Source organism: Mustela nivalis (genome assembly GCF_964662115.1).
Source record: "Mustela nivalis genome assembly, chromosome: 10".
NCBI lineage: Eukaryota > Metazoa > Chordata > Mammalia > Carnivora > Mustelidae > Mustela > Mustela nivalis.
In genome coordinates this window covers 59,950,632-59,969,014 of record NC_139029.1, presented here as the reverse complement: position 1 = coordinate 59,969,014, position 18,383 = coordinate 59,950,632, and the positions used below count along the sequence as shown (strand labels likewise).

At 37.5% G+C, this 18,383-nt stretch overlaps 1 protein-coding gene and 1 long non-coding RNA gene across 6 annotated transcripts in view; one reads left to right on the top strand and one right to left on the bottom strand.

Moving 5' to 3' along the window:
• The window catches only part of TNNI3K (TNNI3 interacting kinase), a 317,149-nt gene that overhangs the window by 73,362 nt on the left and 225,404 nt on the right, over nucleotides 1-18,383 (bottom strand). For all 5 annotated transcript variants that reach the window (XM_082686565.1, XM_082686566.1, XM_082686569.1 and 2 more), the window contains exons 20-21: nucleotides 16,402-16,534; nucleotides 4,287-4,396 (exon numbers count right to left, since the gene is read on the bottom strand). In XM_082686565.1, coding sequence (XP_082542691.1) covers nucleotides 4,287-4,396; nucleotides 16,402-16,534 — 243 coding nt within the window. The remainder of the gene's footprint in view (nucleotides 1-4,286; nucleotides 4,397-16,401; nucleotides 16,535-18,383) is intronic.
• On the top strand, nucleotides 494-5,593 carry LOC309842439. The gene is made up of 4 exons (XR_014299647.1): nucleotides 494-1,504; nucleotides 1,654-1,828; nucleotides 5,042-5,199; nucleotides 5,378-5,593. It is a non-coding gene; the product is annotated as an uncharacterized lncRNA (long non-coding RNA).

Here is an 18,383-nt window from a genome sequence, read left to right as displayed (position 1 = left end):
AATTTTAACAAGCTTTATTGCCAATTGTTATTAACTTAAGATTTTGAAAACTAAATAACCTATTAGTATGTAAGCTTTCAAGGCTTGATCTCTTGAGTTTAGCATGTCACTATTGTTTGGTGTGAGTATTCTTCCTTGTGCACAGGAATTAAATGTCCTTATAAATATGAGATTTAAAAGCAATAGTAGAATAAGCTTCTCTCATTCAAAGCCACATTTATTGGAAAGATAGAGGTATATTCAAACAATTTTATTTTTGATATCCCAGTAAAACATTGAAAGCATACCTTCATGGTATAGAATATTACATTTTACCTTTCCTAGGGGGAAAAAGGTAGTACTTTCTCTTCTTCTATCTATATCTAATATATTTTTACATATTTTATATATTTATGTAGTCTCTAATATAGTTTTATATAACAGGATCTTTATATCTGCTTCCTGCAATATTTGTATAGCCTAAAAGACTATAGAACAATGTAAATTCTGCTTACATGCTCTGCCTATCTTCTGTTTTCTTTCCTCTTCAGAATTGCCAGCAAATGATGTAACTTTCTTATTTTGAAACTCTCTAACCTTATTCCCTCTCTTCTTTCTGTTTTCTCCTTGGATTCAAAATTTCCTTGCTTTTAACTCCAACTCCTCTCCCCTCTATTTTTGTTCAGCTTCTCTGCCTGAGCTTAGCTCCTATGCCATCTGTCTGCCTCCCCTGATCCCACTTCATTCGGTTAAGCGCCTTTAAGGTGAGAAGAGCATCTACGCCAACTTCTTGCACAATCACTTTATTCTAATTGATAGTTTCCTTAGCTTTGTAGACCAGGTTAGTTTTTTTTTAATCTCTTGGTAGCTATCTTTCTTTTTTCCTTTTTCTATTATTATTTAAAAAAAATCCCCAAACCAAAAAACAAAAACCATCTTCACCTTAAAGCAAAGCACTTGGCTTTTTCTCCCACTGCCAACAATATCCCTGATACCTAAGAGCCTAAGGAATACTCTGGTCACTGGCTAATTCTCAGAAGGCGATGATGATGACAGCTCTCCTGGGCTCCTTCCTCTTTGCCATTTCCTAAATCCAGTCTTTCACCTCCTTAGGATGTTGTTTGCTTTGAAGTAGTTCTCACGTTTGCCCTTGCTCCTGAATCCCCATGGTAACCATTGTAGTCTTTGTCTTGTAATCAACTGGATTAATGCAACAGCAGCTCAGCGCACGCTCAGACTTCAGTGTCTTTTGCTCCTGTTTCAGCCCGCTGGTTCTCTGCCTTTACTGGGCACAGATCCGGCTGAGGTGCTTGTTAAATGCAAAGTCCCAGGCTCCATCCTAGACATTTTGATGCAGGAGCTTTAGAATAGGGCCCCAGAATCTTCGTTTTAACAAATTTTTCCGGGTAAACTGGAGTATGTAATATGCAGCCCACACGTTAAGAAACAATGCTCAACTACCCCAATCATACTAGAAGATAATTCAGTGCCTGTCTCACTATAGGAACCACATGCAATTCTCTGAGTAAGTTATCAAATCTTTTCATGCCAAGTTCAGCTGAATTTTCAAAAAACAATTACTTTTATCATATTTCTGCAACTCTTTAGGGACAAAAATATAGTTGCCTGGGATTTCATATCTGTTTTTCTCACTGTCCTTTTCTGTCTTTGTAGGTCTTGACTAAGAAGACATATATAGGAGATAATAATATGGTTCAAGTTTAAGGAGTGAAGCAAAGACAAATATGAAAGAAAGAATGAGTAATGAAGTTGATAACCTAGAGAGCAAGGACCAGGAGAGCATGGTGTTAGTGTCTCATATCTAAAGATGAACTTATTTCAAATGATGGTATGGAGAGCTAACCCCTCAGTCGCTACAAGCTTCCCATACCTAATAAGCCTCTCCCTTGTGTCCTTTCTCCCAGTGAATTTGCACACCTTCTCTTTGCTTGGACTGTTTTTCTCTCTCACCAAACCCCTTCATTCAGCAAACTCCTGTTTATGCTTGTGACCTCAGCTCAAGTGTCTCTTCTTCCAGGAAGCCTTTCCTGACCTATATTATCTCTTTGTCCCCTACTTGCCAATTCCTTTAGTATGCATTCTCATCTACTCTTGTTTTCCTCAGTCTGGCTTATAACTATAAAATCATTTGTTTATTCAATTTGTCTCCATTTGGCTACTAGACCTTACTGAGGCTCCCTGGAGCATAGGTCTCCACTGAATCCCCAGCATTTGTTCGTGGGGCTGTGTGGAGACTCCATAAGTCATTGTTGAAGGAAAGAACAAGAACTAGCCCACCATTTCCCTTTTCCTCACCACTGAGCCTGCTCACACAGTGAAGACGCTATTGAGATGGGCACGGCGATGATGTTTCAGGCACATCACATCCAGCAGCTCAACTTCATGATGCTGAGATGGAAACCACAGCCAAGCCAGGGCCCACCTGACCGGCAAGCCCAGACACAGCTGGCTAGTCAGAGACTTTGCTTCCTACTTATGCTTTTCCCCCATCCTTCTCCCTGATCTGCATTCTCAGAGCCCAGGCCCTGGACTGACTGGTTTTGCTGCTTACCAATGAAACTTTTCCACTAAACACTTGAGTTTTGGGTTCTTAGTATTTTTTTTTTTTCTTTAACTTTAAGCATACCCTCCTTTAGCCCTGATCTGGTTCTCTTATTTCCTAATGTGTTATTTGTGACATCCATTCTACCTCCCCAAAAATACTTTTAGAAGTTGCTAATGACTTGCTTTTATCTTCAAATGAAAACTTCCATATATTCCCAATTTATAATCATAAACATGAAGAGTCCATTAATAAAAGCAAAAGGGATACCCTTGACAGTTTTTTAATATTTACTTTACATTTTTTGTTATACTTTATGTTATATACACTAAAGAGAAAAGGAAATTTCAGATTAGCTTTTTTGACATACTTATTCCTAGAAAATATGCCTGAGGTTCATATTGAATCAGCTGGGAAAGCTTTTCCCAAACTATTTTAAGCCATATAATTTTCAAGACAAATTATTTTTTGGACACTGCAATTCAGATGAGGGTGTTGGAGGCTTTGATAAGCAATAGTGGTGCTCACTGATGTACTCAACAAATATTTTTGAACATCTACTAGGGATGGTTCTAGGTGCTGAGGTTGCAGCCACAAACAAAACTAAACAAAAAATCCCTGCTTTCTGGTAGTGAGAAAAGATTCAACACCAATAAATACATAATCTGTGAAGCAGAATGGTCAGGAGAAGAGATTACTTCTTTTGAGGTTACTCAGTCCGCATGCCATAGTAATCTTTATTTTTCTTCTTAAGAGTCTCCATGTATGTTTGCGCAGTTGGGTAATGACTTGGTCTGGGTTTTACCTTTAGAAAAAAGAAGTGGGGAACTTGGCTTTCTCCTTCCAAAATCTAGACTGGGGCTTATTCTATTTCTCCCTTGGTGAGGTACTTCCTGAGTTAACAACAGCTACACTTTTGTGAACTAATGTGAACTAATTCCCTCTACTCAGGGCAGAAGAATCAATGTGGGCTGACGTTAAAACCCAAGGATTTCAATAGACAACAAAACATGCTGGCAGGGAGAGTCTCAAGAGAGAAGTTGAGGAGTCTCCTCGTTTGTCAGACATTCTCAAAATGTCTGGTACAGATAAGAAGAATCCTGTCTTGTAAACAAGTGGTCTGAGATTTCATGCTGGGATAATAGGAGTGTAACCCTTAATATTTTTAGATCTATGATCATATTTAATTTTTTTCTCTGTTCACATATCCTCCTTTATTGATTCCGTCCATAGTCTCCAACCCTCCATCTGCGTTCCTAAATACTTTATCACATTACTGCTTAAATAATTAGGGAAGGACTAGGACTTGGTCTCTGGCCTCCCGCTTGAGCCAGTGCAACTAAAGACCACTTGTCACGAAGTCTCCGCTAAAGGTCTGCCTCATGGTGAAAAGCCAACACAAATCCGTCTTGTGCCAAACTTCTTTCTTCAGAAAATGACTAAGTATGGTTCAAGTGTAAGTTAATAAAATTGCAGCTGAGATGAGGCTGTGACTCATCTGTCATACCCTGGTCTCTCTTTTGCTAATCAGTTGTGAGAAACATTTCAAAATCAGAGAGCAGCAGCAAAGAAAGATGAGATACTCAGACTTTTGAGGCAATTAGAGACTAAAGAGCAGAAGGCAAATCAGTCTTCCTGCCTTGACAGTCTTAAAATACACACTAAAAGTAGACTTTGGAGTTACACTATTTGTGACAGATTTTGACCATAACACATTTTCTAAGAGGAAATAAGAATTACTCACTTCAGGACATGCGTTCCACCCTCGCATGAGCAGAGATGATATGGGCTTGGGGATGGAATAGCCAATGGGAGGTCTGATGTGGTGGTAAGCCATGTCTGCTGCAGCAGCCGCTAGGAACCAAATGAACATGTCAGTTCTGAAACCCACATACTTGCCCCAAGAAGCATATGAACAGACAAACAAAAAGTCATCAAGAATCAATCTGTGCAACATTAGCAGGGACTCAAAGATAGCTCTATGCAGGTTTTTTTTTTTTTTTTTTTAATGCTTAAACAAAATGTTGGATAATTTGATACTATCAGTTTATCTTTATAATTGTCCATTCATTCAGTTGTTCGCTCATTCAACAAATTGGGAGCGGAGGGAACACAAAGAGGATCAAAGAAGCATGCAAAAGAACATACAGAGAGCAAGCAGTTTGGGGTGTGTGTCTGAAGGGTATACACATAATGTTATAGGAAGTAAGGACTGAAAGGCAAACTGGACCAGACGATATACAATGTCATAAATCCAGGCTAAAGAGCTTATCCTGTACTTAGCAAGACGTGGGGTGCCGCTGAACTTTGCAATTCAGAAAGCACCCCTTTAACTTGGGCAAAATAGATGATTTTTTAAGTTTAAATACCATTACTGGTTATAAGAATGTTGGGATTTTAAGATTTAATATTTATAAAGTAGTTACTATTTGCTAAACTTTGTAAGATACCTCAAATCCATCATTTTAGCTAATATCACTCGTTGACTCAACTCCCTAGTGTTACCTGTCTGCTTGGATTTCTGAATATTGCTCATCTGAAACTCCCCATTACGGTGTGGTGATGCTTGGGGCTTCGTTGTGGAATCCTGACTGTTGCATATTTTCCTGCTCTGCAACCAGTGATTTCTGTAACTCTCTTGGAAACCAAGTTCATAGGTACTTTCATTAAACATATTTTGTATCAGGCAGCATGGTAGATACATACATAAGCTTTTTCAAACCTCCTAACAATCATTCAAAGTAGGTATTTCTGTGTGTGTGCGTGTATGTAACTAGTTTTTAATTTGTGAAAAAATTAAATATAATTAGTAATTGGTATAACCTCTTGTTTCAGATTCCACGCTCTCTTCAACCACTTCACACTGAAAATACTTTGTAAACAACACCTGAAGCTCTTTTTATTCCTCCTAAAATTGCTCTGCACCGGTGGGAGGCTAAAGTCCCAGGATGTTGACTTCCTGTTTTCCAGGTTGTGATGTCATCAACATCTGTCTGTACCCTAACAACATTTGTGATATGACCTATAACTACTGCCTCTCTTACACTAAAGTTTGCTCCAATTCACTTCTGTTTATAGATTTACTAATTTAGTGAAATTATATGTAAGTTAATCAACATTTTGCTTTATGGATCAGTCGGAATTACTACCTAATTTTGACAAATGTAATATACCTGTTTTCTTTGGAATTTTAGAAACATAATTAGAATAAAATCTTATTCAGAAAGGACAGTTGTTAAAATATTTTGAGTATTCTTATATACTCTTTCTATCATTGAGCTCATGCCCAATCCAGTATATGATTATGTAATATTTTTCCCCTAAATATCAACATTTTTCCAAGTTATTAAACTTCAGGTTAATGTATTTTTGACGACTCTGTATTCTGTATGATTTACTTAATCATTCCTCAATTTCAGGATGTTCAAATTTGGGTATAAACACTTCAAAGTAATCATCTTCAGTATGACTTTCCCAGTTTCACAGACTGAAACTTTATTTATGATATTTTGATATTTATGATATTTTATGATATTTATGATATTTTGAGGGGTAAGATTAACCTGCCAAAGGGCATAGCTGAAGACTTTTGACACATACTGATACACTGTTTTTCTCAAGAGTTGTATTAATTTACACTCTCAATGGCCAATGTGTAAGAGACTTTTCATTACATCTACACCAGTATTAGGCTTTCTCATTTTGTAAAAGATTTTCTTAATATGAGAGGCAAGTGTATCAGCTCATTTCTTGTTGTTTAAATTTTGTTCTTTGATGAATAGTGAGGCTTAATATTTTCCTAAATATTTATTGGTTATTTGTATTTAAAATTTTAAGTTCATTTTCTTTGCCTGTCTGGTATTTTAATATTTCCTTCCTTACAACAGCAGTTCTAATTGTACAATTGTTCCAAGTTGAGGGCAGAGTCAGGAATTCCATTTCTACTCTTGTTTTCAATGCCATTTGTAGAATATTTGCATTGCCACATTTGTCAAACTTTTCTAGCCACTATTAGCTACAGTTATATTTGCTGACACTAAGAAAACAAAGAAACAAAAGACAGGTCAAAACATATTTAGGGGGCGCCTGGGTGGCTCAGTGAGTTGAGCCTCTGCCTTTGGCTCAGGTCATGATCTCAGGGTCCTGGGATGGAGCCCTGCATCGGGCTCTCAGCTGGGTGGGGAGCCTGCTCCCCCACCCCCTCTGCCTGCCACTCTGCCTACTTGTGATCTCTCTCTCTGTCAAATAAATGAATAAGAATCTTAAAAAAAAAAACCCACATATTTAGCAAATGAAATGTCACTTATAAAATGTGTCTTCTGTGTCACAAAAAACTAGCTATGTTAGGTTTCTCCCATTGGCTACTCTTGACGATTTTTAATTCTTTTTGGTATGAGGTAAATAAATAAGCAAACAAATTAACTAATGCTTAATAATCACTGATCTTTAAACTCTACTTTTTCACCTTATGACCATTTGGATATTGTTGAGCTGGTACAGCTATAAGCACATAAGCCAGTGTAGTGAACACATTTAAACTAATTATACATATCCTAATGGGTGGGGAGGGACTATTCATAAAGTGAGTTAAACTCAGATGCAGGTGCCAAATGTCTCCTCTGAAACCCTTTTAGACTCTGATATCAAGTCTATAAAGTTACCTGTTTGCTTCTTGGCACTGCGTCTGGAAAATCAGTTTAAGATGAACGATACTTAATTCTTCATTATTCAAAGCAGATTCTACAAGGCCTTGGCATCTCCTTCTCCTTTTTGCTTTGTGCACTCTTGGCAGTGATACCACTCATTAGCACCTCCACCAGAAAGTGGGCAATGCAACATGAGGGGTCATGGAATTGAGATTTGTCACCTCTGAGATTACTTTGCCAGTCTTGCCTAAGTGGCCATGTTACACCAACAGCTGGGAAATTTTCTGGTATTCCAGATTCAGGAAAGAGACTGTCAGCCCATTCATCAAATTTTTTACCTTGATTGCTACATAAAATATGTTAAATGATTTATGTACATGTTGGTTTCTACTTTTACAAGTGAAACTTTGCTATTAAAAGAGAATAAAGGTAAACTTAAAAATATCAATAACTATTTATTGAGCACCTACCATTTTCTCAGCACTGTGATGATTATCAATGACTGAGCAAAACTTGTAATCTAGCACTAGAGTAGGACTATCTAATAGATCTTTTTACAATGATGGAAATATTCTGCAGTGTTCAACATGGTAGCATATGCCTATTAAGCACTTAAAATGTGGCTATTAAGCACTAAAAAGGTGTGACTGAATAACTGAACTTTTACTTCAGTTTCAGTTCATATAAATTTAAATTTAAGTAGCCACGTGTGTCTCGTAGCTTCCATAGTGGACTGCACAATTTTAGAGCATAGCTTTTTCTCACTCTCATCCTGAATGAGGCTTAAATTAAACAAGATTTTGTGTGTCAGCCTCAAAAGTTTATATAACCGTGGTCTTGATTTGTGGATTTAAGTTCTTTATTGCTTATCAATACTTTATCAAGAAAAAAAGGGATATGACTAGAGATCATCAACAGGCATTCTGTCCGGCATGTGATAACCTTCACTCACTTATTCTCATGAACAGATGTACTGAACATTCCATGTGGGCAATAATAAGCTAACAAAAGAAGTGTTAGGCTTTTCCATAAACTTTGGTAAATGAATGAATAATTTTTAAAGAGATGAATTACTGGACTTTTCACTTCTTTTTATGATTCAATCACAAATTCGGAAAGGTGATCCTTTTTTCCTGAAATGTTCTTGTACGTATCCTCTTTTCTTACATTATATTTAGTGTCCCTTAGGTCTTAGCTTAATGAACTGTCTCTGGGTGCCCTTCCTATGTACTCCCATAGCACATGGTGCTATTGTAGTATTGTAGTATAATATGGTATTATATTATACTTAATTGCCTATTTATTTGCTTGCCTCTGTAAATCACAAGCTCCTTGAGCTCAGGAATTGTATCTTTTCACCATTGTATCTCCCGTGCTTAGCACGATGACAGCTAATCAGTAGCCACCCAACTGATATGCACCAAACAAATCAATAAATGAGGCCGCTCAAAATACGATTTCACTGGAGATAAAAGAGGTTATGGTATAGATGACTCAGTAAACATTTATTGTACAAATAAATAAGGATTATGGATTAATGACAATTGCTATCTTGCTCATTATTATGTCTTTAGGACAGAGCACAATGCCTAGTCACTAAGAAACACCATAGAATGAATATACTTAGTTTAATATTAAATTATGACACAATTAGGTAAATGATTGAGATCTGGTGGCAAATTTAGTTCATACTTTTATCTTTTTATCAGAACATTTGGGGAGGGAGCTTCTATAAATTGAAACAGTATCACCATTAATAATTGGCCTTGGGGCACCTGGGTAGCTCAGTCAGCTGGCATCTGCCTTGGGCTAGGGTCATGATCCTGGGGTCCTTGGGCTTGAGTCCCACATCTGGGTCCCTGCTTGGCAGAGAGACTGCTTCTCCCTCTACCACTTCCCGCCTGCTTGTGCTCTCGCTTTCTCCCATGAGCTCTCTTATGTCTCTCTCTCTCAAATAAATAAATAAAAATATAAAATAAAAAAAGAAAAGAAAGAAATTCCTTTAACAAGGAAATGTGATGTGGGGGCCTAATTTCCTGTCTGGTTTTGCTTTTAACTCTGTGAGCGATCCTAATTAAGCTAATTTGCCTCTGTGAGTATTAATTTTTGTACATGTAAGATGAAGCCTTGAGGACATCGTGTAATGGTGATAAACATGGGGTTTGGGGACAAGGGGCCATGCACTTACGTCTTGACTGTCCCTCTTACTGGTGTGTGATGTTGAGCATATATCTTATCCTAATAGAACCTAAACCACAGGTTATTGTTAGAATTAAGGGAGATAGTGTACAGAGAGCATCTGGCACATTGTTGGTTCTCAATAAGCGTTAGCTGTTGTTGCTGTAGTTATTATCATCTACAGAGCTAAGGGTTTCACCGATCCCTTTTACTCTGAATCTAGAGAACTAGATATCTAAAACACTGTATCTTTTCTGTTCTGTTTAGATCAGAAATCATAGTTCCTTTTGAGGTTTTCTGGGCGTCTGAATACCCAGTAAAAGGTTGCATTGAGTTACTGCAAATTACAAGGCTACAAACCATCTCATCTGTCACCAGCCCTGGCTCATAATGCAATATGGCCACTGTGGAGAGGAGGACCACGCAGCTCTTCGTGGCAAATTTAATTAGCTATATTGCTTATGGATAAATTGGTACTAGATTCTGAATTCCTAAATTAAACTATCACTCTTACGTTTTATAAAAATAAGTCCAGGCATCCATATAAAAAAACATTTTACTTGTAAGCTTTGATGAACATAAACTACAAGAATTTTTTTTTTTTCAGTGTTGATTGTGTGTATGTGTGTTTTAAAAAACACAATTGATTCTACCTTGTTGTTTTTATGGGTTGGGCTTTGGTGAAACAAAGCAAATACGGACCACTCTCCCAGCAAGCGCTAAGACACATTCTTTGTTAAACTGACACTTCTCAATGATGTATCACCAGAGCATATAGCATCTGAGAGAGACCACGAGATTGCAATCTTGAGATTGCACTAAGAATGGCTTAATTTTTTAAACCACATCCCATTCTCATTACAGACTGTCAGAAGAATAGATTAATTTGCACCAATGTCTATTCTCATTGCAATCTTTGTCAGGGTAATGAAGTATTGGAATGTTAATATCAGCTATGTTCATAGAAATATCACCATCCATTGGACTGATTTGATCTTTCCAGTGATCTCTGTAGTGATTGGCTGGCTCTACTCTTTTCAGTGATAAACTGATAAAGATTAGCACAGCAAACACAGGATTTCAGAACTTTGGCTCACTCCTATTTTCCTATTTTCCTAACACATGTGAAAACATAGTCCCCATCATCAAGTGCTTATGCCTTTTAAGGTTATTATATTTAGGATGCTTTAGGATTCTAATCATATATGGAGAAGAACACCTAATATTTAAACAGGGCTAGCAAACACAAATTGCTACAAATATGGGATCCTGTGATATAACTGTGTCTCTAAATGTACTTAAATTCTTATTTTTTACAATCATATGTGAGACAAAAAAAAAAAAAATTGCAAGCCATATTTGGCCCCATATTATAGCTTGCAAACCTGAGTTAAAACCTCCATATAAAGTCTCACCGAAATCTGGCTAGAATGAATTGGCAGATGTTCTTAATTTGCTGTCACATCCGAGACTTCGATATAGCTTGGCATTAAAGGAATCCCAGGACACAGAGTTGAGTCTCCTTGTGAACCAGCTGGCATCACAGAGGAAAACAAAAGGAAAACAAGAGGCTTTTTCTTTGGCCTCAAACTATAATCTGAAAGTGATCTACAAAATTTGGTACCTGGTTATAAGGGAATGGGATTGGATGAGATACATATCGATGGATTAATTTAGCCTAGATTTCTTCTTTACTTTGTCATGATATATCAGAGGAGGCAGACCTGGGGGAGACGTAAAATCTGGGAAGCAGGTGTTGGTTTCTTTCTCTGAAATGAATCCAGGACAGCTCTTGTTTGCCAGGTCATACCAGCTCCTTTTTCATCTTGCCTGGTTCTTCTCTCTCTGCTTGGCTTCACACCTTGGCTCCTTCTCTCTCTAATCTTGTCACTTCTCTCACAAATCTGCTCTCTTCCTGGATCCATCATCTTCTGCTGGCTCAGCCAGAAGCCTGAAGTTAACCCTGACTCCTCCCTCTCCCTTGTGCTCTCACCTTGGCCCACCAGCAAGTCCCATTCAAATTTCCCACAACCAGCCTCTCCTTTCTCTTCTAAAGCCACTCCCCTAATTAAGGTCTTCTACATTCTTATCTGGAGTACCTGGTCTCCTTGCCCTGGGTTTCAAGCCTCTTCAATCCAGAATTAGCTTTGTAGAAAGAGAGAGCATTCAAAAATAATACTAGTGTTGTACTATTGCCCTGCTTAAACTCCTGCAGCGACTTTCACTGCGAACACACAGGCCCTTCACCACCTGGCTCTAGGTTTACATTTACAGCATGTGTCTTGTGATGGGTTTCCTTGTATTCTCTGATTCATCCTTACTGAATTATTTGTGCATCTCTCATGCCTCTGCACCTTGCACATACTGCTTTCTGTTGCAACTTCTTCTCTACCTCCCCACTGTTTATCTATTTAATTAGTTTTCATCTTTTTGCAGTTCAGTTATCACCTCCTCTTAGATTCCTTCTCTGATATCCTCTCCCCTTTTGCACAGTCTGGACAGGAGACTCCTCCAGGGAGCATCTTCAGCACTCTGCTTCTCTCTAGATGAAACTTAATCTCTGCTCTTTACTATGACGGCCTGAGCAATGCCCTATTCCTCTCTGTTTTCCTCTTAACTCTAGCACAGTTCCCAGGCAGAGGAGCCCTCAACAATAGCCTAAAAATAATAATAGTAGCTAATATTTATTGAGTGCTTCCAGTTCCTAGTCACCATTCCAGTCTTTTGAGGTAGGCCCATTATTATGCCCATTTAAAAAATAAAGTGAAGTACAGCTAGGTTAAGTAGCTTGCATACAGTTACAAGGCTCACGTTCTTACACATTATGCCGATTCTCTTAGCCCATGTGGTGTTATCCTGAAAAACGCTTTCTTAAAAACTGAATTAATTGCCAACATTCAGTTTTCTTCTTTTCTTTTTTTTCCTTTCTCTTTCTTTCCTTCTTTGAGAGTGACAGAAGGAGCGAGAGTGTGTGAGCATGGAGGCACAAGGGAGAGAGAGAACCTTGAGCAGTCTCTATACCCAACTCAGAGCCCAACATGGGGCTCCATCTCCCAGAGCTCAGGACCCAAGCTGAAATCAAGAGTCAGATGCTTAATTGAATGAGCCACCCAGGCACCCCAAACCTTTAGATTTCTACACAAACACACACAGAAATTCGTTTATATGGTAATAGTGAGCAGTGATCCCTACACTTCTGCATGGCCCTGTTCTGCTGGAGCTGGGTAGCGGCTGTCCCCTGGAGTCAGAGCACGTGACTTCCTGTCCATCACACTGTCCGGGGTCCAGCATTTGCCCAATTCTCCTGACCCTTTGGGCATCTGGTGTCAGGTGATCCATAGAATGCTAGATATGATGGCTTTTTGGTTCTTTCTAAACCTGAGATTGTAAGGTTAATTTGAACATGGCCTACACAAAAGAGACTCTAACTTCATGTTCTTCTCCAGGTATACTCATTCCTTGCATAAGAGTCAGTGCCAGTATTTGTGTTCCACTTTCGTATTTCTCTCAGGAGATAGGGTACTACTACTAAATCCAGAAGGAAGAGCCATGTGGAATGTTGCTACTACCGTAACTGATAATGTTGTCAAACATTGTAGTCATGGATTTGTTCCTCTTTGTAAGTGGCTAATATGTAGCTTATACTGAATCTGATGCTTCACACAATTTATTGTGGAACATATGCTAGATTGCCTAACCACTGCAATGATATAAGGAGTCTCATTTCTTGATTCACGGTCACTGTCCAACTTTAAAAAATTCAACATCTATCATAAATTCTCTTTCCGATAAAGTACGGTAAGTTCTAATATCTGGGATATTGGAATCCAGTTATTCTTAGGCAAGGCTTTTAACTGTTTTATTATATAATATTCTCTCTTTAAAGGGTAAATATTTCTGGGTGGTTCCTGACAGAAAGGATCTTTATCTCTCCAAAATATTCATGTGTAATTAGCAGAGGATAATGGAGTAGAGAAAATTCCAAAACTGTATGAGTAAAATATGATAAATAGTATAATAAACGATGACTTGGGGGCATGGAGGAGATTGGATTAACTCAATATTAGAGAATTAAGGAAGATGTTTTGGGAAGAAGTGATATTTAAGCTAAGATCTAAAAATTAATTAGGGTCATATGACAGTAAGTGAGCAAAAATGTCTCAAAGGAAGTGGGGCAGAAGAAGAGAGAGAAGTCAAGTTACAGTGATAAAGACAGCAGCTTTGACTAGCATGGTGGCAGGTGAAATTTTTAGGAGTTAGATTTGAGGTATATATCTTATCACTTCTGTTTTTTGTTCATTGTTGTTCACTAGTCTTTGTGCAAAAAGTTAAGAAAAAAGATACAAAAAAATATACAGATTGAAAAGGAAGAAGGTCTTTATTTACAGATCACAAAATCATCTATGTGGAAAATCCCAAACAATGTAGAATAAAGGTACTTGAATGGATAAGTAAATTTAACAAATATGTAGAGTTCTAGGTTGATATTTAAAAATTAATTATATCTTTCTTCTAACAAAGAACCATTGGACATTGAAATTTTAAAGGATAACATGTACAATAGTATCAAATACAAAATGCATAGAGATGTCTAAAAAAATGTGCAAGGTTTGTATGCTAAAAACTACAAACACACTGACGACAGAAATTAAAGAAGACCTAACTGAAGGGAGAGCTACACCATGGGGACTGATTGGAAGATTCAGTATGCTTACATTGCCAATTCTTCCTAAATTGATCTATATAAACTCAGTGTAATCCACCCCAAATTTCAGTGGGCTTTTTTTTTTTTTTGGTAGAAATAAACAAGCTGATTCTAAAATTTACATAGAAAAGCAAAAAGTCTAGAAGAGCCAAAGCGATTTCTATAAAGGAGAACATAGTTGGAAGGTTCATCTAACCTGATTTCAAGACTTAAATGTAACCTTACAATATAATATGCTATTAGAGTAAGGGTAGACATATATCAATAGAACAGAGTTCTAAGGTAAGGCATAGTTCTTAGAATACTCTTAGAGTTCTAAGGGTAGACATATATCAATAGAACAGAGTTCAAAAATAAATATATATATGGGCAATTAATTTTTGACAATACTACCAAAATAATTTAAAGGAGAAAGTTTTTTCAACAAACTCTGCTGGAAAATTAAACATCCATATTAAAAAACAAATACATTTTTTATGATAAAATTTTAAAAGATTTTTATTCATTTGAGGGGAGAGGGTAGCGCAAACACTGGGAGCCACAGAGAGAGAGGGAGAAGCAGGCTCCCCACTGACGCTGGGACTCTAGGATCATGACATGAGCCAAAGGCAGATGCTTAACTGACTGAGCCACCCAGGTGCCCCAAAAACAAATAAATTAGCAAAAGAATAACAAAAGTTCATACCTGTGCCATTAAAAAAAAGACAAATATATTTTATAAATAGAAAGCCTAAACCTCTAAGAGTTCTTTAAGAAAACATAGGAGGAAATCTTTTGGCCTTATTGATGAAACCATATTTTAGAAAGGATACAAAAAATGTGATTTAAAACTTTGATAATGTAGACTTCATTGAAACTAAAAACTTCTTTCAAGACATTGCGAGGACTATGAAAAGGCCAGCCACAGACTAGAGAAAAACACTTTCAAAATGCATAGCAGATGAAAGACTTCTACCTAGAATCTAAGAACTCTTACAAGTGAATAATAAGGCAATGTGAACAAACACTCCACCAAGGGAGGAGGCACGAACACACATAAACATGTGAAAAGATCATCAACATCATTAGCTGTCAGAGAATTATAATACTACAGCAGCATACCATTAGATACCTACTTAAATGGCTAATATTTTATTTTAAACAGGTGACAAAAAAGTCCTGGCAAGGATGTGTAGCAACCGGAATTCTAATCCACTGCTGGTGGGAATCCATAATGGTACAAACGCCTTAGAAAAACTCTTTTCATAAGATCTGGTAATTATCTCTTACATATTTATTCAAGAGTAATAAAACCATCCACACATAGACCTAAATGGCTTTACCTATCTTATTCATAGTAGTCCCAAAGTAAGAATAATCCAAATAATCATCAACTTGTGAGTCCATAATTAAATTGAGACATATCCACACAATGGAATATTACTCAGGGACAAAAAAAGAATGAATTACTAAAAATCAACAACATGATTTCATTTATAGGACATACTGGAAAAGGCAAACCTGTAAAGCCATAAATCAGATGAGTGATTGCTGGGGACAAATTTCCAGTCGCATGGTGAATACAAGAAAGTAAATAGAATGACAAGACAGAAAATCAAATAAAATGAAGAGCAGATACAAATAAAATTTACCTTAAACCTCAAGTATGTGTATATTTTTCATGTGATTAGACTGCATACCTCTGCAGTCTACATGTACACAGAGTCTAATGTATCTTATCACCCAAAATTAGGCTCACTCACAAAGCCCCATTTTTGGAAGGTATCCATTTATGTAATACAAAATTACCAGGAAAAGCAATTCCCTTCTATAATGTGAGACAAGCAGAAAACAGTCCCGAGAGTTTATTTTTATGTGTTGCTACTTTCAGCTCACCCTTATATACACACTAAAAAGAAGCATCAGAATCTAATCTCAAAAAAAAAAAATAGATATTACAGTGTCTACATTATTGGCACACGCTTTAAAACAAATTGAGGGGCGCCTGGGTGACTCAGTCAGTTAAGTGTCTGCCTTTGGCTCAGGTCACGGTCGGTCTCAGGGTCCTGGGATCGAACCCTGCCTCCGGCTCCTGGCTCAGTGGGGAGTCTGCTTATCCCTCTCCCCATTACTTGTGCTCTTTCTCTCTCGCTATCTCTCTTTCTCAAATAAATAAATACAATTTTTTAAAACAAAACAAAACCAAAACAAAACAACCAAATTGAAATTGTTTACTTACTTTTCACCTTGCCAACCCACCAAGAGTATTACTTTTTGGAAATAAGTGTTTCTTGAAGTCATGAAAATGCACAGAACTCTGGAAAACAGAGAAACTTGGCAGGATGTCTTACCTGGCTTGAGATGAGCGAATGGAATTTCACCGGTGAGGAGTTCCCATAGACACAGAGCATAGCTGAAGACGTCAGCTTTGATAGTGTAGCGTGTGCACTGAGTGAACACCTCAGGAGCCATCCAGCGGAGGTTCTGTGTGTCCAGAAACATCCGCAAGTCATTTACCAAATGTTTAGTTATCCCATTGTAGAACACTGTTTTTCTTAGTAAGGATTTAAGTGTTCTCGCATTGTTCTCAAAAGATATAAACATAAAATAACATTGATTGCCCTATACTGTGCAATAAACTGGTGTGTTTATACATAAACAGTAGGTTTTCTATTGTTGCTCATTTTTGCGAAGAGCATTTTTTTAAATCATTGGAAGATCATGAGATTCATAATTCTTCCAAAAATATTGCAACGATATTAATCATCAAGTAACTCTGCGTTTTATAAAATGATGATCACAGCAGCAGCATTTTCTGTTTACTTCTGTGCATCTTACCCCTAGAAACTATACAGGCTTCTGAAAAGCCAATCACGATTCATCCAAGAACTCTATGCCTCCCTGGGGGTGAATCACACACGTGGGAGGCACCCTCCCTCCTTTAGATCTTCAGGTTGTAATTTAGGAAGTCACTAAATTAGACCCTTAAACAGTGCCTTCATGACTGAGGAGAGAAAGGACCTTAGGGGGGCACCCAGAATACTCCTACAAAGCAGATATCTTACTGGCAGGATCACATCTGTCATATCACCTTTGTTGGTCCAGTTGTGTTATTTCTGAATGTGGTTTGCGCAATAAGTATTCCAGGACCAAAGTCTATAAACTGTTATAATTTTCTCTGTACCAAGTTTCATATTCATGTTTTGATGGCATTATTTACATTCTTTTTCACTTGAAGTTATATATTTTTTGGTTTTAAATATAAGTTTCCATTCCGGGATGGATGCAAATGCATAATTTTGGTTTATTTGTGGTTTAGGGGAAAGAGCACTAGGTTTTGAGTCAGGAGATGAAAATTCCAGTTCTAGCTCTACCACTGCCTATTTGGGCAGCTCTGGACAAATCTCATAAGCTTCCTGGACCTCAGATTCCTCAAGGGCAAAACAAAGGAGGCAAGCCCTTTCAGGTCTAAAATCCCATGGAGTCATAACCTTATCAATGAAGTTCACCAAACACCTTCTTTGTATTTTCACTGAAGGAAACCAGTATCCTTTTATTGCTCTTCCCGAAATTCTATGCAGAGCTGGCTGCTGATAATTCTTTTGAAGTGTCTACCTTATTTTTAAATCAGGCATAATTACAGCATTCCAAGAATATCTCTATTCCGATTATGGTACTTATATGCAATTCTTTCACATGAGCTTTCACATTTCAAATAACCTCCACTTACGTAGCAGATTATGCATTGTGACACAACATTGCATAAGTGGAAGTAGGCATACAATGTGCCCATTTTTCCACAGGGGAGTAATAGAGTAATTAGCCAACTTACACAAGGCCACATAACTAGTAGGAAACAAAATAGTCTTCAAAATTAATCTAGAGTAGTGCTGTGCTTAAAGACTACACTGCTAGGATAAAAAAAAATTACTTGTTGTTGGTGACATTCAATTCAATTTTTTCCACAGAAATTTATTTAGCCAGTCTGGATGTATTTGAGAATCACCTGGGGCAACTTTTAAAAGATACAGGCACTTAAGATCAACCCCAGGCCAATGAAATCAGAATTTCTTGGGGTTAGATTCAAGTGGCATACTTTTTAAACAAGTTCTTGAAGTGATTCCAGTGTGCAGCTGGGGTTGAGAACTACTGATTTAGCTATCTCTATGTCCCAGGTCTGTGTGTCCTGTCAAAAGGAGGACTCATTCTTTTCTACCTCCCTTACCTCATATCTTACCATTCTCCTCTTGCTTACTCCACTCCAGTCAGTCTCTTCTTGAACACACAGAGAATTTTTCTGCCTCAGGGCCTTTGCACTTACTCTGTATTCCTC